The sequence below is a fragment of the Mytilus edulis genome, chromosome 4 (genome assembly GCF_963676685.1).
Source record: "Mytilus edulis chromosome 4, xbMytEdul2.2, whole genome shotgun sequence".
NCBI lineage: Eukaryota > Metazoa > Mollusca > Bivalvia > Mytilida > Mytilidae > Mytilus > Mytilus edulis.
This window is the reverse complement of record NC_092347.1, coordinates 28,769,588-28,792,373: the sequence shown is the minus strand read 5'-3', so window position 1 is coordinate 28,792,373 and position 22,786 is coordinate 28,769,588. Positions and strand designations below refer to the sequence as shown.

Below are 22,786 nucleotides of genomic sequence, written 5' to 3'. Positions count from 1 at the left end.
ACATATGTTATATCTTATATATTAATATATTCTTACGGTTGCATCCTCCAAGCCTGAGGCCCTAAGAAACCAATGTCCAGCTAGCTGGTCAGCCATCACACTATCATCATGTCCACTGGTTGTACTGGAATCATAATTATAATAACTCCCTACAAAATAAAAATAAAACTATCATCATGTCCACTAGATGTACTAAAATCATACTTAAAGTAACTTCATACAAAATAATAACATAAAGAAATGGATAACAAACATTGGAAAATTTACATAAGTACACCCACGTTTAACCTAAGGTTATCAGATTTACTAATAAGACAAGAAATAGTTTATAGACATGTATCTTGTAAAGATTATCTTCAGGTTATAAACAACTTAAACAAATGATTAAAATTTCTCTAAACAGAAGAATGGAAAAATAACTTATACTGTCTGTAAAATAAGTAAAAATTAAGAATGGAAATGGAGAATGTGTCAAAGAGAGAACAACCCAAAAAACACCAATGGGTCTTCAAGTGCTCAGATGTCAAATATGCAAAATAAAGAAAATCCAAATTGGTAATTAAACTTACCATTCCACAATTTTTTATCAAATGCTTCTTTGCCTTTATCTAATATTTCTGTATATTTCTTCACTTCCTCTGTATTACCCACAATCCTACTGATTTCAATATACATCTTCAGGGCCGCTAGCCATAGACCTCCACAGTAAGCACTACAATATCAGTTATTGTTACAATGTAAATTTTACAAAATTAATGCTGCTGAAGTATCCCATGAGATGATGAGGGTGGTAAAGGGTTATTTTCGTGCAACATGTTTTGCCATTTTTATTTCAAGTGCAGCCGTACAAAAGGTTCGTTATTTATCGTGTTTCGTGAAATCAGTAAAAAGATCAACTTGCAAGAAATTTTTAATTGTTAGTTCATTGTGAAATGGCATTTTCCCTTTCTTCTGTGCAGATACCCCTTCCCCTTTACACCCTTTGATGATGTATTAGGTCAGGTGATGCCAGTCCATATTTAGGACAATTTATGTGAAAGGATTATTAGTGTGATTTTTTTATCATTGGATAGTTCGTGCATATACATAATTTGTTGCAGAAATAACTTTGAATAAATCAAACGTTGGCATTTCATTTATTGCTAATAATTAGATAACACTTTATTTAACTCTCAGAGTTTTGCCAGCTTCTGTAAGACCTGAATGGTCATCATAGTGTTCAAAAGAAATTATTATTGATTGTTCCTTTTTTAAGATGCAGGAAATAACTGACATTATTTTTCATTTATATGATGAAACTATCAATGATACATTTTTGTAGACATATAATACCTTATCTAATAACTGTCAGATAAATAAAGGAGTAGGTCCGGTAAGGGCCGATTTTGGCCCTAAATTTTAGTTTCATCTTACGAGATATTTAGGACACTTTTTAAACACTTAAGTGTCTATTTCAATTGATTCGATTAGTTTATGTTAAAGATTTTAACTGATTCAGTCATTAAAAACGCTCCGATTGAAGCTAAAATATGAAAAATCTATCAAATATGCCAAAAAACGTCACTTTTCAGATGGTTTTCGTCAAAAATGAAAGTGGCCGCATTGGTCTTCATCCTCAACCTTTATATATGTTATGTATTATCATCAAATACAACTTACATTTCAATATTATGAATAAACACGAATGCGGCCACTTTCATTTAAGACGGAAACCGTCTAAAATTTAACTAAAATGCTATAATTGTGAAGATTTCAGTAATTTAGCACGACTTAATGATGCTAGTACACGATATATGTGCATTGTATTGTCAAAAACAGCACATATTTATGTAGCAGAAGCATTCGACTTTCTAAAAAATAGCTAAAAGATTACATTTTCACAATTTTGCAAAACTGCTTAATTTTGGGGCCAAAAAGGGGTCTTACTGAACCTACTCCTTTAATAACACCTTTTTGTCACCATATTTAAATTTAATGAGGCAACAAATTAAGACAATGTGTAAAATCAAAGATCCAGAGAAAATTAAATTCAAACAATGAAAGAAATCAAAATTCAAGAGAAATTAAATTCAGATAATGTAAGAAATCAAAAATCATGAAAAATTAATTTCAGAAAATTTAAGAAATAAAAAAATCATGATTTATTAAATTCAAACAATGAAAATCATCCTAATCTAGAGAAATATAGATTCTTACACTGCAACAAGTGTATTACGATATTTCTCCACTTGAGACAGTTAAATTTTTTATTTAAAGCGCGAGGCTTGCCGAGCTCTTTAAATAATAAAATTTAACTGTCGAGAGTGGAGAAATATTGTAATACACGAGTTATAGTGTCGGAATCTGTTTCTCTAATGCTTTTTTATCGGTCTTTTTCATAGACTTTCAAAAACTTGTGCTCTTTATATGCGACGTCATTATGCATTGTCGCTTTTTTCATGACATCACAATAGGAAAATTTAGAAGAAAACAAAACATTTAAACGTCATAATCAAATTTCGACTAATCATTTGCCGAGAACAGATTTTTCACTAGTGAGGAGAAAAATTTTTCTCACACTGGTCAGGAAATGTGAAAATAGTACAAAAATCAGAGAAACTTGATTCATTGATTGTCCATAGTAAAATTCAATGTTGTAATAATGGTTGATTTGAAGGAGTTTATTGTGTGTAACCTTGATCATTTCACTCACAAACGTAGTCATGTTTACCATATAAATAAACTATTTAATGTAACTTTATTACTTCATATACCAATGTCATTAAAAGAGTACTTTGTCATTATCAAATGTTTCATTTACAGGACAACTTGACCAGTGTAGGAATTAGTACTTATGACATCATGAAAAAAAATCATACATTTATAAACTTTGTGTTTGTCATGACGCCCACCAATGAAATCACCCAATCATGACAACTATATAAGAAAGATATTTTTGTTACTGAATGTACCTGACACCAGTCATTGTCCAAGCATCAAATGTTTGGTCAGCATAACCTCCATTTTCTATCAGACCATCACCATCTGTATCCCATTGTCTAGCATGCTCCATCACAGCCTATACATATTAAAAATACAATTGGATTTTATTCATACTGTATACTGATCAACTTAGATAATGGTTCAAGATGATAAGTACTGTAACAAATTAGTTGTTGTTAATAGTACAGAAGTTTAATAAATATAAAGATAAAACAAAAAAAAACAGTTGCAAAAATTATTCCAAGCCCAAATATCATACATAGATATCCACTGACAAGACATGTGATAGCATACATAGATATCCACTGACAAGACATGTGATATCATACATAGATATTCACTAACAAGACATGTGATATTATACATAGATATCCACTGACAAGACATGTGATATTTATAGATATCCAATTATAAGATGTGTGATATCATACCTAGATATCCACTGACAAGACATGTGATAGCATACATAGATATCCAGACAAGACATGTGATACCATACATAGGTATCAAAAGATATCCACTGACAAGACATGTGATATCATACATATATATCCACGTATAAGACATGTGATGTCATAGTATAATTTCAAGAGAAATTCAATAGTGCTCTACTTATCTTTTCTGCTCAAGAAAAATCAGACCATTATGTGTAATTTAAATAATTAAAAATTGTTCAAGGCAATTTTCTGAACAATTAACATACTTATTTTTCTTGAAATTATTACTTCTTATTTGTAAAAAATTATCAGCTACTGTGGATTCATTTATTCTCGTGGATATCAATTTTTGTGGATGGCTGAAAACTTGTTGGGTTCGTGGTTTTGCCAATCTCTGCATACAAAGTCTATTGAAAATATGCTAATCGTTGAACATTTTAATTTGTGTTAGCCTGTACCCATGAAACAAACGAAAATTGCAGTAATCGATAATAATTAATTTACAGTATCCAAATAAAATGAGAACGTACAAGTAAGATATGTTCCCTGTGTGTCAAGTACGTTCATTTAGTCTAACAATATTGAATAAATATTGTTTAAACTAAATGAAAACATACTTAACACACAGGGAACATATCTTACTTGACACACAGAGTACATATCTTACTTAACATACAGGGTATGTATCTTACTTGACATACAGGGTACATATCTTACTTGACATACAGGGTACAAATCTTACTTGACACACAGGGTACAAATCTTACTTCACACACAGGGTACATATCTTATTTGACATATAGGATATCTTACTTGACACACAGGGTACATATCTTACTTGACATGCAGGGTACATATCTTACTTGACATACAGGGTACATATCTTACTTAACACACAGGGTATGTATCTTACTTGACACACAGGGTATATAACATACTTGACACACAGGGAACATATCTTACTTAACACACAGGGTACGTATCTTACTTGACACACAGGGTATATAACCTACTTGACACACAGGGTACATATCTAACTTGACACACAGGGAACATATCTTACCTGACACACAGGGTACATATCTTTAAGATAATCTACATCTTGTGTTTGACTATAATCCCTGTAAGTCTGTAGGATAAACTTTAGATTTAAATCCTTCCAGTCATGTGTAGGATGTACAATATAGGCATTCACTTTATCCCAGGGCTCATCTTCTGTAATGGACAATGGTTTGCCATGAAAGGAAATTCAAAGTATTATAGAAACAATTTGCTATTAAAAGAATGTATTTTTTCATCTTCTGTAATGGACAATGCTTATCCATAAAAAGGAATTCAAAGTATTATAAAAACAATTTGCTATTTAAAGATTGTTTTAGTTCCTTCATGAGATTACTAGCTATCCCTAAACTTGGGGAATGTTTTCCATTGGACACAGATAATGCACCTGCTTGCATATAATGTTCCAAAGAGATACAACTCAAGAACCATAAAAGTGTGTTTTGTGGTAATAAGCATTGTGTATAATATGCATTACATTTGTTTGAGGCAAACTTAGAAAACAGAAACAAAACATTCAGCATATTTTCAATTTGTCAAGAAGCTTAACTCTGGAAAGGTCTACAAAGGTAAAAAAAAAAAGGTTAAAAAAAGTGACTCCACCAAATTCAAACTTGATCTGTGTTTAGTGGTAATAAGCATTGTTTAGAAGTTTCACAACATTTGATTCGGGTGTTCTAAAGTTAGAGAACAGACACCAATATCAGGATAGATGGACACGGGTTAAAAACTAAAAATTAATGCTCACACTGCTACGATAATGATAAATAATTAAGTAACATAAATTTCAAAATTTAAATAAATAAGAAATATAGCTTTTACATTTTCTTCAATTTTCTTCCCAACAATTTACAGCAAAATGCCTTGAGTGGGGAGGTAAAGGTAATATCATTGGTTAGCTTGCTTAGTAGCTGAACCGTAAAGTCATTATTAAATTAGATAGATTACCCTCCTTTAACAGTAGACTAGTCGGACAGAGAACCAATCTATCTGTCTGTAGGACTACATTACTCCTTAAAGAGGGTAGAATACCTTACCTAATAATGATTTCATCGTTCGGCTAGCAAGCAAACTAACCAAAGATATTACCATTACTTACACACTCAAGGCATTTTTCTGTACTACAGGGGTAATTCATTTACTACATGTCTTGATTTCCTTACATTATACTATTGGACTCCTATAAAAGGAGTATCTTACCTGGATCTCCTAGATCATGTGGAACTGCATTTTTTGTTTTAAAGATCCCTCGATTTCCTTCCATACAAAATACTATAGGAGTTGTGTCTTCTGATGCAACAGCTGTGGCTAAATGATAAATGATATAGCATGATATTATGTATCAATCTTAATCTAAATTCATACAAAATATATTGGTTTTATAAAAATGATATATGATATATCTTTATGTTATGGATAACATATATAATAGAACTTTGTGGAAAACCTCTAGAGGCTATAAATGCAAAACCTTTCCTTAACAGTCAAGTAAGCTACCAATACGGTATCTTTATCCATTAAGACCACACAATATTTACTTAATAGTAGTTTGAAATCCATAAAAAGTTCTAAATATTAACCCTTACCATGCTGAATTGATTTCAGAAATTGTCTAATTTTCGATCATTTGCAAAAATATGCAAATTATATGCAAATGAGTTGTACTTGAAGCATGTGGTGGGGTGGGTTAGGGTGGTAGGAGTAAGGAGACAGGGAAGGGTGGGCTGGAATTTGCCCCAAATTTCCCTCATGTGCAAAAAGGGTCAAATTTGACGTTTTTACATTCTTTTTCTCGACCTGGAAGTCCGAGGGATGCTAATAGTTTGTATGTAGAGTGGACCCTAGTGAACTCATGAATTACAACAGTTGTTAGGCCAGAGTGAAACTGATCTGGGTACACCAGTCTTAAGAAGGTCATTTGCACCAAAATTTAAAAATCAAATTTTTCGATTTTTTTGATTAAATTGGATCTGCAACCTGAAGTAGTCGTGTTGATAATAAACAAGATCAGTAGTTATATGCCTTCAGGTTTACACTATTTGTCCAAGTTTTAAGCCTTATTACTTCATGTTTCAGACCTCAAAGGTAAGCCCACCCCAGGGCCTCCAAAAACAACAATTTTGTTCGATTTCAATTTTCCAAGTTCATATTTGAGCTCAAAGTGAACATTAAAAGTGAAAAGATGACAAATAATAGTGTCAGATTGAGGAAACATGCTTACACTTCCAATTAAATGGCATTGTGTTGACCTCAAAATGTATGGAGCGCTATTGGTGCCAAATAACAGTGGTTTGGGTACGGCCGTAATATTTAGCCGCCTGCATGGTAAGGGTTAAGACTAAGCTTAGTGTACAGAAAAGATAGAAAAATATTTGGCTCAAATATCATACACTAAATGTACTTTATAAGTAGTACAACTTACCATAATTATACTATAACTCACCCATATCATACTGTATAGATAGTTGTATCTTAGGCCATAGCATGATGAAGGCAAAGGAAGCATAATGGTGGACATCGTAGGTGTTAATCATTCTATACTCATGTCCTGTAAATAAATATCTTACTATAAGTATTTGTGAAATAATAAACATTAAGATTGATTTACAGATTATCTTATTTTCTAGATTTATGCCATCAGTTGGCTTAATGCTTGCCAGTTTTGGTATACCGGTACATATTGCTTACATTCTAACATGAACAGGTTTTCATCTTATGTACCTTCTAGATAGCCAAATTTTCCATATTCTGTTATAACCTCTGGTTCTGTTGGACTGATCTTTCTCTGAATTTGCCCGTCTTTCTCTTCAGCCATATCTAACCATAGAGAGCCACCATCACTGACAAAGTATAACTCATTAAATAAAGCTGACTTGTACCAGGATGGTAAACTTCTGTAAGATAAAAGTATAACTCATTAAATAAAGCTGACTTGTACCAGGATGGTAAACTTCTGTAAGATAAAAGTATAACTCATGAAATAAAGCTGACTTGTACCAGGATGGTAAACTTCTGTAAGATAAAAGTATAACTCATTAAATAAAGCTGACTTGTACCAGGATGGTAAACTTCTGTAAGATAAAAGTATAACTCATGAAATAAAGCTGACTTGTACCAGGATGGTAAACTTCTGTAAGATAAAAGTATAACTCATGAAATAAAGCTGACTTGTACCAGGATGGTAAACTTCTGTAAGATAAAAGTATAACTCATGAAATAAAGCTGACTTGTACCAGGATGGTAAACTTCTGTAAGATAAAAGTATAACTCATGAAATAAAGCTGACTTGTACCAGGATGGTAAACTTCTGTAAGATAAAAGTATAACTCATTAAATAAAGCTGACTTGTACCAGGATGGTAAACTTCTGTAAGATAAAAGTATAACTCATGAAAGAAAGCTGACTTGTACCAGGATGGTAAACTTCTGTAAGATAAAAGTATAACTCATGAAATAAAGCTGACTTGTACCAGGATGGTAAACTTCTGTAAGATAAAAGTATAACTCATTAAATAAAGCTGACTTGTACCAGGATGGTAAACTTCTGTAAGATAAAAGCATAACTCATTAAATAAAGCTGACTTGTACCAGGATGGTAAACTTCTGTAAGATAAAAGTATAACTCATTAAATAAAGCTGACTTGTACCAGGATGGTAAACTTCTGTAAGATAAAAGTATAACTCATGAAATAAAGCTGACTTGTACCAGGATGGTAAACTTCTGTAAGATAAAAGTATAACTCATTAAATAAAGCTGACTTGTACCAGGATGGTAAACTTCTGTAAGATAAAAGTATAACTCATGAAATAAAGCTGACTTGTACCAGGATGGTAAACTTCTGTAAGATAAAAGTATAACTCATTAAATAAAGCTGACTTGTACCAGGATGGTAAACTTCTGTAAGATAAAAGTATAACTCATGAAATAAAGCTGACTTGTACCAGGATGGTAAACTTCTGTAAGATAAAAGTATAACTCATTAAATAAAGCTGACTTGTACCAGGATGGTAAACTTCTGTAAGATAAAAGTATAACTCATTAAATAAAGCTAGTACCAGGATGGTAAACTTCTGTAAGATAAAAGTATAACTCATTAAATAAAGCTGCTTTGCACCAGGATGGTAAACTTCTGTAAGATAAAAGTATAACTCATTAAATAAAGCTGACTTGTACCAGGATGGTAAACTTCTGTAAGATAAAAGTATAACTCATTAAATAAAGCTGACTTGTACCAGGATGGTAAACTTCTGTAAGATAAAAGTATAACTCATGAAATAAAGCTGACTTGTACCAGGATGGTAAACTTCTGTAAGATAAAAGTATAACTCATTAAATAAAGCTGACTTGTACCAGGATGGTAAACTTCTGTAAGATAAAAGTATAACTCATGAAATAAAGCTGACTTGTACCAGGATGGTAAACTTCTGTAAGATAAAAGTATAACTCATTAAATAAAGCTGACTTGTACCAGGATGGTAAACTTCTGTAAGATAAAAGTATAACTCATGAAATAAAGCTGACTTGTACCAGGATGGTAAACTTCTGTAAGATAAAAGTATAACTCATTAAATAAAGCTGACTTGTACCAGGATGGTAAACTTCTGTAAGATAAAAGTATAACTCATTAAATAAAGCTAGTACCAGGATGGTAAACTTCTGTAAGATAAAAGTATAACTCATTAAATAAAGCTGCTTTGCACCAGGATGGTAAACTTCTGTAAGATAAAAGTATAACTCATTAAATAAAGCTGACTTGTACCAGGATGGTAAACTTCTGTAAGATAAAAGTATAACTCATTAAATAAAGCTAGTACCAGGATGGTAAACTTCTGTAAGATAAAAGTATAACTCATTAAATAAAGCTGACTTGTACCAGGATGGTAAACTTCTGTAAGATAAAAGTATAACTCATTAAATAAAGCTGACTTGTACCAGGATGGTAAACTTCTGCAAGATAAAAGTATAACTCATTAAATAAAGCTGACTTGTACCAGGATGGTAAACTTCTGTAAGATAAAAAGTATAACTCATTTAATAAAGCTGACTTGTACCAGGATGGTAAACTTCTGTAAGATAAAAGTATAACTCATTAAATAAAGCTGACTTGTACCAGAATGGTAAACTTCAGTAAGATAAAAGTATAACTCATTAAATAAAGCTGACTTGTACCAGGATGGTAAACTTCTGTAAGATAAAAGTATAACTCATTAAATAAAGCTGACTTGTACCAGGATGGTAAACTTCTGTAAGATAAAAGTATAACTCATTAAATAAAGCTGACTTGTACCAGGACAGTAAACTTCTGTAAGATAAAAGTATAACTCATTAAATAAAGCTGACTTGTACCAGGATGGTAAACTTCTGTAAGATAAAAGTATAACTCATTAAATAAAGCTGACTTGAACCAGGATGGTAAACTTCTGTAAGATAAAAGTATAACTCATTAAATAAAGCTGACTTGAACCAGGATGGTAAACTTCTGTAAGATAAAAGTATAACTCATTAAATAAAGCTGACTTGAACCAGGATGGTAAACTTCTGTAAGATAAAAGTATAACTCATTAAATAAAGCTGACTTGAACCAGGATGGTAAACTTCTGTAAGATAAAAGTATAACTCATTAAATAAAGCTGACTTGTACCAGGATGGTAAACGTCTGTAAGGTAAAAGTATAACTCATTAAATAAAGCTGACTTGTACCAGGATGGTAAACTTCTGTAAGATAAAAGTATAACTCATTAAATAAAGCTGACTTGTACCAGGATGGTAAACTTCTGTAAGATAAAAGTATAACTAACAAATAAAGCTGAAGTAGCAAGATGATACATTTTTGATGGATAAAAGGTATACAGTACTGTTGGTATGAAAAAAATCAGTTCAGTGTCTGAAAATCAGTCAATTCTTTACAAATATGTTTAAATGGTGTTCACTGATCACATTAACCTGGTTTTCTTCATTTGTCTTTATAAAATACATGAAACAAGCATTTCACCAATGCAAAGTTGTATTATTCTACTCTTCCATACAATATTCTTTATACATTAAAATATATCAAGTGCTACTTACTTATTCGATAAAATAGGATTCTGCCATTCTTCAATCTTTGTTTCCCACATAGGATAGTTTTTCAGGGCATAACTGCACAATTGTGGGCATGCATCGCCACAACTGCCAAACCAACGAGCATATCGCCTGCAAAATCAAAAACAGTTGTAATAACAGGAATTGTAATTTATACATAGGTTTTATGATCTTTTATAATACTTTTTGTTTCAGAAATTATGTTTAAATGATATTTTAAAGCATATGAAATTTGTACAATATTCTTCTTCTGTGTAAACATAACCAAAAAAAATCATATCATAACAAATACGAAGTTTTCAAAACATTTTTGCATCGTAACAATATAATTGTATGACTGTGGTTCTTAAATTTTCAACTAAAACAATAAAAGATAACATTACAGTGACTTCAATGGAGTATTACGTAGGAGTCTGGCCTCTCAATTACCTTGGAGATATTCAAATTTCACAGCAACATCATACAAAACATCAATGGTCTACTGCTAGGAAGTTTCCACATCTGATCAGAGAACTTTAAATCAGAAAATGTAGGAATTCCTATCACTAAAGCAATAGGACAAATACAATACAATACTAATAAAATAGGGTAACAAATATGAATGGTTAATCATAAGTACTTATTTTCATTGGAAATAACAAGAAAGCAGTGACCTTTAGAAAATGAAAACAAAATTTAAGTCATATGAAAACAAGATTTAACATGGAAATCTGATTCAAACTAATGCCTTACCTTAGATACTTATGTTTTCTAGCTTTGAAATGTATAACAGGCATGTCCCATGTGAGTGTAAATTCTAGATCTTTTTTGTCCCCTGGCTTTACTGTGGTAAATAGACATACCGCTGTTCCTATTTCAGATCCTTTACCTGTTGAACCACTTCTTTCTGTAACAGAAAATAAAAAAAAAAAAAATTCAATGTAATACGCTTGAATCATACTTAATTTAACAACATCAAATTTATCTAGTTTAATAGCATTGATTTGGTCGTTATAAGACACAGCAGTGTCAAATATCAGATTTTGGAGAATGAGAATTTTCAGAAAAATCAAACCTCAAAAAACACTTATTTCTGAAACAATTTTATGAAAAAATATAAAGCTCAAGCATCCTCAAAAATAATTTTTCCAAGAAGTAAATTAAACTCAAAATACATATTTTATATGAATATTATTTTGGTGTTATTTCATTGAAATAATGTAATTTCAGGGTTGTATATCACAAAAAAACTTGTATTTTGAACAGCTAATTTAGCTTATTAGAAAAATTTAAATATACATCTATAATACTAAAATTACGAGGTCCAATTTGTCAGCCGTCATCACGTAAAAACGACGAATCACAGAATTCAACTTTATATATAACTAATATAGTACAAAGGTGTAGATTAAAAATTACACCACTCCAGGCCCTTTTGTTTTCCACGTAATTAATATTGCCAATAATTAAGAAGTTCCGGGTCGAGTCTGCTACCGATACCAATAGTATATTCACCTGTTACCTATTACCTTATCTGTACGTTCCGCATCTGACAGGCGCACCACCAAATGTTGTATTCAGGATTAATATGCTATATACACGGGTATTAACCACAGGGTTGACACTACTAAATTGTCAAATTGTTACCTATTGTAGTATTTTAATCAGTAAGACTTTCTAAGATAACAATGTGAATACTAAAAATCTGGACTAAAAATAAGACGTATAGGTACAGTTTTCAATTTGTTAGTGGGCATGACGTAAAACAGCGAAGCAAAGAATTCAACTTTATTTATAACTTATATAGGACAATGCTGTTGATTAAAAAATATTCCATTCCAGGACCTTTTGTTTTCCAAATAATTAATATTATTGTTTCAGTTCGACAGGTTCAAACAGAAAGACTTGAAAGCAGAGAAAAACTGTGTGTCTTATAATCGGCATGACTTTATCAGATGACAATACTAATACTAAAATAAGGCTTGCGTATAGTTATATACTTTAATTCAGTCACGGACCCGTGATATCATGGGTGTGTTCTAGTTTTATTAATTATTTAAGAGCAAATTTAAATGCATATGGTACAATCACCAAATAAAGGTAAACAAAACACTAAACATGCACAGCCAGTCCCATAAAATTTTCTGTAGTTATACCCTCTTGTTGAATAACAACACAAAGGCAAAATGAACAAACAAAAACTTTAAACAAATGTATGCTTTTCTGTATAAAATATAAGTGCATGTGCCACTCAATGTATTGAGAGTTAATTTCATGGAAAATATATGAAGTTTTTTTCAATTAAAATTGTTTCATATTTTTATGTTATGGCCTTTAAAAACAGACTACACAGTCTGGAGTTTTCTCATTATTGAAGGCAGTATGTTGCCTAATGTTGCTTACATCTACTCCATTTAAACATTGTTGGATAGTTATCTCAGCCGCAATCATACCACATCTCTGTATTATATTTCCACTTTTTTTAACTGTTAACAGTGTAACTTCACTTTTAAACAATAATAAAGCTCTACGATATAAACTGTAAGTTATGCAATTAATCCTAGCCATGCAAACTCGCCTGTAAAGTTTCATGCAGTATTATTTCTAATATCCTTAAAAAAGAATATAAATAAAGGGAACCACTTGCAAAGGCATGCAAGAACAGTACTTTACATAGTAAATAATAGCACTGACTAAAATTCATTCCCAAATCTTTGAAGTGGAATTACTATCTAAAGAAGTGAGTAATATAAAAAAAAATATCTTTACATCACCTCAAATACTGATTAACCATTTAAGGGGGCTCGCATGTCTAAATCAATTTTTTTAATTAATATAGGATTTTGCTATATTTTTCCATAAATGAACTTTATCTTATACTTAATAGAAAAATGAAATAAAAAAATGGGGTCACCTTTCATTTAGGCTAACAATCTGCCTACAAAAGAAGCATACATTTTTGTAAAGGTACTTTTTTTCTGTTGAACTAATAGGAGAAATAGGTAATATCGAAATAAAAAAAGAAATTAATTACAGATATCGCTCAAATTTTACAATAGTTAAGTTTAAGTACACCTTATTTAAAAATTATAATAAAAAATATAGGTCACCGATGAGTTAAAAAAAATATTTCAATTTTAATCCCCAAAAAAGGTAATTTTGCACCAAAGGGAGATAATTTGGAGCTTTTTCAAGGTATCTACATTTTAAAAGTCATCTAGGGCCAACACGACTTGATTTTTTTTAATGATTCATGTACTATATGATAAAGTAACAACTACTAAAGGTAAAAAATAAAATTTGTAGTGAAGAATATTTTTTTTCTGAAATTTTGATACCTCGAGCCTCCTTAAGGTTAAAGGTGGGTGTCTTTCGCCATCTTGGATTGTAAAAAACAGAAAACCTAAGGTTAAGATTTTCTATCAAGTTAGCAAAATTTGATGAAGAAATGCAGATATTTATTGTGAATTTTCATTCAAAAGAACTAATTTATAAGAAAATAACTTATAAATATAAATGTTTTTACAATTGCAGATTATTTTTGGTTGTTTTCAAATCTTTTTAAATTGGCATTTTAAGGGGAGGTATTTCTAAATCAGTGCATTTTCTGAAGGAATCTACATAAAATTTTCCTATTGGTATTCTAGCTGGAAAAGTGTACGGTGAACCTATCTTTTCTCTTGATATTCTGAAAGCATTGTCTGAAAGCTATCTTTCCTAATTTATTTTACACTTCTATCATTTTGTTTAGATTCTTATTACAAAATGGTGTTTTTTCCTGTATAATCCATACAAAATGTGTCATTTTGTCCCAACCTGTAGCTTGAGAAAATGCACAGTGACCTATCATTCTTATTATATTTTTGAACATATATCAATAGATACTACGTTTTGGCAAAGTATGAACAAATTCTATCATTTTTATTTTAGACTCTCATACCACCTTTAGAGATAAATGTATATTGTATTTGAAGCTTTGCTGACGTCCATCGGTAGCTTTACAGTCAAAAATTTAGTTTCCCTGGATATGCCTAGTGGAGGCAGGTTAAGAGATATTTTCAACAGTAAAAACTACTGATGGATGTCCCAAAAGCTTTAAACATGATAGTCATCTCTATTCTACAGCAAAATAAAGAAATTATCTAGTTTTTAGTCATAATTACAGTTTAAAATTTTGAATAAACGAAAAATTCAAAATAATGATGTAATATTCTTTGGTGCCTAGACTAGGTGACATCATAAGTTAGTAGGCTTGCCACATGAAACATAAACACTGGCTTCTTGTCTGCTTAAGAATGTAATAAAACTAGATAATTTTTTGAGAATTAACATGTCAATACATTTTAGTTTTCAAAATGTCAGATTCCTTAGTTACAGACAGGAAGAAAGGGAATTTAGCTTATCCAATCAGAAACATTGATACAAAATATTTGCATTTAAATTTTTAATGATTTAATCAAAGAGGACAGGAATGTGAATTGTGATGGACATGGCATTAAAACTGCAGACACTAAGTTAGTTTTATACATTGTTACATGTGAACAGTGATTTGGGGGACAAATGACACTGACAGAAAACATTAACAATACAGTGTAAAGTACTGTTCTGTGATACATGTCCTTACCTTTAGACGGTAGGGCAAGATTTAGTAGAAACTGTATTATATTCAGTAAGACTTTCAACATGACAGAGCAAAGTGTCTTACAATTGACTATGGGCTGATCTTTATTTTGATCTACAATTAAAATTAAAAATGTGTGATGTAAGTCTAGTATGAAATACATGTGTTGCACTCTTCCAATTAACAATTTTTGAAGTATGTTTCCATGATATGATAAAATGACAAACTCTTACATGTCAACCAAGTGAACTTTATATCTAGTTATTTATGTTTTTTTAAACATTTTGTTTTAGTTTAAATGTTTTCTTAGCAATGCTAAATAAATTATTGCATCAGGACCCATATTCATTATCCATGTCATTATCAATAACTACTGTGGATTCATTTATTTTCATGGGTACCAATTTTTGTGGATTAAGGAAAAATTTATACACATTCATGGACATGTAATTCCATGCTTTTGTTGAAGTCTAAGAATAAGACTATATAACATTTGTCATTCATTTGACATTTAATTTCGTGGTTCACTTGTACCCATGAAATCCTCGAAAATTGGTTTCCCAACGAATAATAATGCATCTACAGTATCAGATTTTGCAACTTACTGAGCAAATGATTCATAATCTACCAGGAAACTTATTAAGTTAAGCAGAAGTTATCTCCCCTTTTGAACATAATTTCTTTTCATTGATTGAGGACATTTTTGTATGAATTAAATGATGGTGGTGGTTACTAAGAATCTCTTATTTTTAAGAAACATAAAATTAAAATTTAGAGACAAAAAACAACTTCTGAATCTATTTATCAAATACATTCAGAAGATTGACTGAATAAAATTGAAGAAAAAAACTCAAATATTCTGACATTTACTGATACTCATGACAATTTCCCATTCTGAATAAGAAAAAATGAAATTACCAATAAAACTATGTAAATTGATGTCCAAAGAATTATGACTTTGTATCTCAGTTATAAAACTAGCAGTACTAATCCTTTTTTTTTTGTAGAACATTTGGTTAATATTGAATACCTGTCGATGATTTCAATTTTCCATCATCAGTGAGATCTTCCCATAAATCTTGTCCTGATCCTTTAGGATTGAACTGTGATTTTGTACTTACATCTACATCATCCTATAAACAGAAGAACAAATAAAAGTTAAAAGCTGCTAGGAATTGTGCAAATAATAATATAACCAGGTGCTCCGCAGGGCATAGCTTTATACGACCGCAGAGGTCGAACCCTGAACAGTTGGGGCAAGTATGAACAAAACATTCAAGCGTGATACAGCTCTGAATTTGGATTGTGATCAAATTTTTGACATTACATGGTTTTTTTTTACACAAAACAAATGTCAAGATTTTACAAATCAATTAAAGATTTCTTCTTCAAACTTATTTAAATCTAAAATTAAATAGTTGACACAGCATAGGTTCCTGACACAGAATGAATGTGGTCTAATGAACTTAAAATTTTTTTTTTGCCTTTGAGCAATTCACTATGCTGTTGAATATTAATCCTCTAAAAAAAATTTTGAAGAAATTTTCTTTTTATTTATGAAATCTGAAATGAGAAAAATTGAACACCCCCCCCCCCCCCCCCCCCAACCCCCCACCCCCCATTTTTTTTTCACATCCCTGTTTCACTTTTTCCAAAACTGATATCAATTCAAATTTCTAATGGAGTTTGCAACAATAACTACTCTTTTAAATACATCATAAAATATTAAAATGTAAAATAAAGTGCTTGTTATCACTGAATGGTTAAGATTGGTTGGTAGTAAAAGTGAATATACATTGTTTATTGTATTAAACAATAAAAAAAAACTTCATCAGCAACATTTAATATTGGCTAATTTCCAATGAAGTTATTTACATAAAGTTATTGGCAAATAAAAATAGAAAATGACATCATAGTCATGTCTGGCAAATGTCCAACATACATTATCTAAAAACATTTTAGATAAGATAAGGAAAAAAAGCTTCATCAGCAACATTTTATATTGGCAAATTTCCAATGAAGGTATTTCAATAAAGTTATTGGCAAATAAAAATAGAAAATGACATCATAGTCATGTCTGGCAAATTTCCAACATATATTATCAACTACTATTCTATACAAAGAAAGATAACTCCAATTGAAAATTAATTGCTATTGCACAATATTGTGCAATTAGATATTTCTTGCTATTGTGCAATACTGTGCAATTGAAAAATTTCTTGCTATTGCACAATACTTGATATGGAATCCTCATTTGGACCAACTTGAAAACTGGGCCCATAATCAAAAATCAAAGTACATGTTTAGATAAAGCATATCAAATAAGCCCAAGAATTTAATTTTTGTTAAAATCAAACTTAGTTTAATTTTGGACCCTTTGGACCTTAATGTAGACCAATTTGAAAACTGGACCAAAAATTAAGAATCTACATACACAGTTAGATTTGGCATATCAAAGAACCCATTTATTCAATTTTTTATGAAATCAAACAAAGTTTAATTTTGGACCCCTATTTGGACCAACTTGAAAACTAGGCCAATAATTAAAAATCGAAGTACATTTTTAAATTCAGCATATCAAAGAACCCCAAAGATTCAATTTTTGTTAAAATCAAACTAAGTTTAATTTTGGACCCTTTGGACCTTAATGTAGACCAATTTGAAAACGGGACCAAAAATTAAGAATATACATACATAGTTAGATTCGGCATATCAAAGAACCCCAATTATTCAATTTTTGATGAAATCACACAAAGTTCAATTTTGGACCCTTTGGGCCCCTTATTCCTAAACTGTTGGGACCAAAACTCCCAAAATCAAACCCAACCTTCCTTTTATGGTCATAAACCTTGTGTTTAAATTTCATAGATTTATATTTACTTATACTAAAGTTATGGTGCAAAAACCAAAAATAATGCTTATTTGGGCCCCTTTTTGGCCCCTAATTCATAAACTGTTGTGACCTCAACTCCAAAAATCAATCCCAACCTTTCTTTTGTGGTCATAAACCTTGTGTTTAAATTTCATTGATTTCTATTTACTTATACTAAAGTTATTGTGCGAAAACCAAGAACAATGCTTATTTGGGCCCTTTTTTGGCCCTTAATTCCTAAACTGTTGGAACCAAAACTCCCAAAATCAATCCCAACTGTCCTTTTGTGGTCATAAACCTTGTGTCAAAATTTCATAGATTTCTATTCACTTAAACTAAAGTTATAGTGCGAAAACCAAGAAAATGCTTATTTGGGCCCTTTGTTGCCCCTAATTCCTAAAATATTGGGACCAAAACTCCCAAAATCAATCCCAATCTTCCTTTTGTGGTCATAAACCTTGTGCTAAAATTTCATTGATTTCTATTCACTTTTACTAAAGTTAGAGTGCGAAAACTAAAAGTATTCGGACGACGACGACGCCAACGTGATAGCAATATACGACCAAAAAATTAAAACTTTTGCGGTCGTATAAAAACTAATCAAAGTATTATATTATCAAAAGATTATGAGAGAATTCCAAAGAAAGGAAAAATGCCACAAACAATTCTGACAGTTAGCACATCATGGTAAGCAAAAAATCCCTGGTAAAAAAAAGGTTTAACCTTGTCACATATACAGAATTTGGATATGAATACACACACCTTTAAACATTATTCTTTTCAACTTCATATAAACAAAATAAATGTATGTGAAGGCCTAATAGCATATGTACTTTCATCTTATTGTCAGAATGAACAGTATTCAATATCCTAAATTTACACCTTGAAAGCTCCAGCTATTCCATAGGTACATTTCATGTCGCGTATGTTCTGTCTGATCATCATTCCTGCAACCTTCTGCCCCTCAGCCTCACTTTCAAATGGTTCAGTCCAGTTACCAGGGTTACAATCTTCCTTCACACCTCTTCCATTTTTAAAGGTAAATGTTATACTGACATCTAATGAGTCTTGTCCCATATTTTCTACAGACCATACAAATACTGCCATTGGAAAACTAGTATCCTAAAATACAATATAAATAAATTATAAATGTTTCAAACAGTATTTCTTTATATTCAGTATTATTTTCCATTAGTGCTCTGGTAGTAAGTAACATTTTTACCTCATGTGTAGGCAGTTGTGTTTTTATATACTTTTTTTTATCCCTTTTATATGCATCAGGGGTGGGTCTAAGTTCAAATTGATATGAATTTGACATTTATCTCAACGATGGTGAAATCCAAGCTTTAAACCATCAAGAATTAAAGAAAAGAAGAATGATTGCAATTATACATGTTATATGATTATATTTTGTAATCATAGCATTGTGTAAAGTTTTACTGATTTGTTTTAACCATAAAAAAATAAGATTTGCAAATGTATATGGTGTAATTCCACCATTGATTTTCCCCTATTGGTCTTTGTTAAATTTGCACTTTTTAAAATATTGGGCAAAAATTATCTTTGTTTCAAATAAAGAAATACTTGGCATGAGTAAAGTTTCGTCATGTCGAGCACTATAGAAAAAATTCCCATGATGTTTATTGCATATAAAAAAAATAACCATCACTGGAAGTTAACCAATCAAATTTTCAACCTTTTTCTTCCTGTGTACAAGCTTAAGAAACCAGGAAACCTCAAGTTTCCAAAATATTCTATAGAAAAAATCAATTAAAAAACATAATGGTACTTTGAAACACCCAAGATATAAGTCTATGACACAGATTTGTTTACTGCAATAAATGTAGGATAAATTTCCTACAACTGTCAAATTCAAGGGAATACTTTTTCAATCCTTTTATCGTATGCAACCAGATGTGATGTACTATGATTTTGTGGTATTACACCTTATTTATGTAACCTGGCCCTATATTGAGTAATTGTTGCTTGCTAATTTAATCCTCTCATCATGCGCATAATAACAAATGATACAGAAAATATATACAATTTTGCCTATTACATCAGTTAGGGAAATGTGTTTACAACCTACCTTGTAATCATTAGGGAAGATGGGTGATATTTGACGACAGGTAAGTTTAAGATTAAACTCAGGTATATCATATACAGTCCATGATCGGGGATAAAGTGCATGATATGTAGCATTCTGTCTGGGAAATCCCCATTCCCAGGATTTTAAGTGCTTCCCTTTTCCTCCTGTTAAGACTTTTTGGTAAACAGTTTTATTGTTCTTTCGTATACACAAGATGAACTACAAAACAAAGATAGAAACATGAAACAAACTATAATATAAAAATAAGATGATGAGACAATGAGACAATTATCTACAAAGGACATAGATGTAAACACCATTAGACAACTATACAGCCATCAACAATGAGCAAAATCAATACCCTATGCTTTAAAACTAAAAAAAGGCTAAAGGATAGAAAAAGTTATCCATTTATACACTTTGCTTTCACAAAAAAAATAACCAGTGTCTGTCTGATGTGGTTGGTATCTACAAATCTTCCTTATGCTAGAACTCACTATAGTTACTTAACCAGGAAATTAAAGTTGCCCCATTCTTTGCATCTTATATTTTCGATAGTTTCTTTCTCCTGTATCTTGTACAAATGCATGGTGAAAATACTACTTGATAAAAAATTCAACCATGATCATATAAGCATAAAACTGACTTCTCATCAACAATTTATCATAGATTGACATTGTCATGTATTTTATGGTGAAATTATAATTTTTCCATGTGCTCCACAGTAAAATACCTTTCCAACAATATTGATGCCACATTTCAGAAAATTCTTATTTATAGTTCCTGAACACTAAATTTCATACATGGTCAGAATTTGTAACAATATATTATAGGTATTCAGTTAACAAAAAGTTCAAAATCTGAATTTAAGGAAGTTTTGATATGTAAATGTAATACCGTAGAAAAATGTGGCAGAACTTTTATGGAATGAACAGATGGACAAACAGATGGCATACACCAGAATAGCATTATACCACTCTCATTAGGTTTGACAATGGTAGGTCATGAAGATTGCAGTTATTATTGTACTTACAGAATTTGCTGGTACAATAGTATGTTCATATATCCCTGGCACCATCTGAAATCTACAAAATTCACCTCGGTAACCACGACCAATGGTCCCACACCCTATACCACCTATTGGACAGCCTGTAAAATATGTAACAGTTTATCTTAAGAATTCTTCTTACAATACAAGATTAAAGGAACTTCTATTTCTTGACACCACAATCCATACCACTAATAAGACAACCACTAAACATATTATGAAATATCTACAAAATTATTAAAAAAATCCTCAACCATGCACTTGTAATAAATATACATAAATGATATAGTTACTGTAAATTCAGAAATTATTGCCGGCATTTACTATTGTGATTTTGTCATTTTAGACTTAAATGTGATTTCAATTTTTAGGATATTGAGAAAAAAATTATATAAAATATTTCAAAATGCTAGTTTAAATTATTGCGTTTACAACTTTGTTGCATTTTTCGCAATAATAAAAACCTCACAATAATTTCTGAATTGACAGTAAACCAACACAACTTTCCCAGGCAGAAACAGTCAATTGGCCCACAACTTACATTGCCATACAGAAATCATGCAAAATAAACAAGATTAAACCATTCCACAATCTATATCCCTTATAAGACCACCTGCAAAATATGTACAAGTATATTTAAAGAATTCTCACTAGAAAAAAGTCCTACAAATATTGTATTATTTCATCATATCTAACATGTCGAACTCATTCTAAGTTACGGGACCTGAATTTAGTATGTATCAGTTTTACCCATTTAATATGACCTGTGACCTTTATTTCAGGTTTATTGTTAAAACCTGACCTGTCAAATTTTCTCTGACAAGCTATCTTTTTGGGGTTTTTTTTTTTTATCATTTGTTTACTGTCTCATTGACAGATATTTAACATGTTATTGAAACGTCACAAAAAAGTTACCATGTTTGTCGACATAAAAGCAGATCATCAAGAAAAATTTTGAGCAATACAATGCGTCTCCAATTCTAGATATTAAAATTGATTGACGAGTCTCAAAATAGGAAAAAAATCCTGTCAGAATTTTTTGGTATATAAATCACCCTTCAAAACTATTGTCAATACTATGGTGGTCAGTTTTTATTAGTTTTGAAGCCCAGGTCTCTGAGCAGAACCACTGAGGCAAGTTTCAGTAGGAAACCTGATACCACATTGTGGACAGACTAGTGAAACAGTAGATAAACTCCTTAGACGACTCAGATACCAAGACTTGATGCAGTGGTCCACTCAATTTGGGGATTCAGTTAAACACAAACTATGTCTTCTGTTAATTCTTACCATAAATAGGCTTGTGAGTAACTTGATTGAGATGATCTATAAACATTATTCTTCCCTGTCTTTTGTGCTTTATCCATACTTTCATATATCTGTAACAACCAACAGTACAAAGTTTTAGACTTTCCGACATTCAATAACATTTTTCTGATAAATAGATTAATTGTTGTTTGCAGTGGAAAATATTTCATGATGTTACGATTTTGTCTTGCATCATGCCACCAACAGACACATAAGAATTCTTTTAACCTTTGACATTTACCGTAAGCATTTTAGAACTAAACTTATGGAAAATACACTATCCAAGTTCAGGGGCGGATCCAGTCCTTTT

General features: G+C 31.0%; 1 protein-coding gene across 2 annotated transcripts in view; it reads right to left on the bottom strand.

Moving 5' to 3' along the window:
* LOC139519369 (non-lysosomal glucosylceramidase-like) overlaps positions 1-22,786 on the bottom strand; it is a 28,196-nt gene that overhangs the window by 4,266 nt on the left and 1,144 nt on the right. The window contains exons 2-16 of one of the 2 annotated variants that reach the window (XM_071311380.1): positions 22,459-22,547; positions 21,154-21,269; positions 20,121-20,339; positions 18,914-19,153; positions 16,190-16,292; positions 15,163-15,273; positions 11,292-11,445; positions 10,545-10,670; positions 7,200-7,372; positions 6,922-7,026; positions 5,679-5,786; positions 4,483-4,634; positions 2,952-3,058; positions 570-712; positions 37-149 (exon numbers count right to left, since the gene is read on the bottom strand). In XM_071311380.1, the coding sequence (XP_071167481.1) occupies positions 37-149; positions 570-712; positions 2,952-3,058; positions 4,483-4,634; positions 5,679-5,786; positions 6,922-7,026; positions 7,200-7,372; positions 10,545-10,670; positions 11,292-11,445; positions 15,163-15,273; positions 16,190-16,292; positions 18,914-19,153; positions 20,121-20,339; positions 21,154-21,269; positions 22,459-22,547 (2,059 nt within the window). The remainder of the gene's footprint in view (positions 1-36; positions 150-569; positions 713-2,951; positions 3,059-4,482; positions 4,635-5,678; positions 5,787-6,921; positions 7,027-7,199; positions 7,373-10,544; positions 10,671-11,291; positions 11,446-15,162; positions 15,274-16,189; positions 16,293-18,913; positions 19,154-20,120; positions 20,340-21,153; positions 21,270-22,458; positions 22,548-22,786) is intronic. The other variant, XM_071311381.1, reaches the window with a different exon arrangement.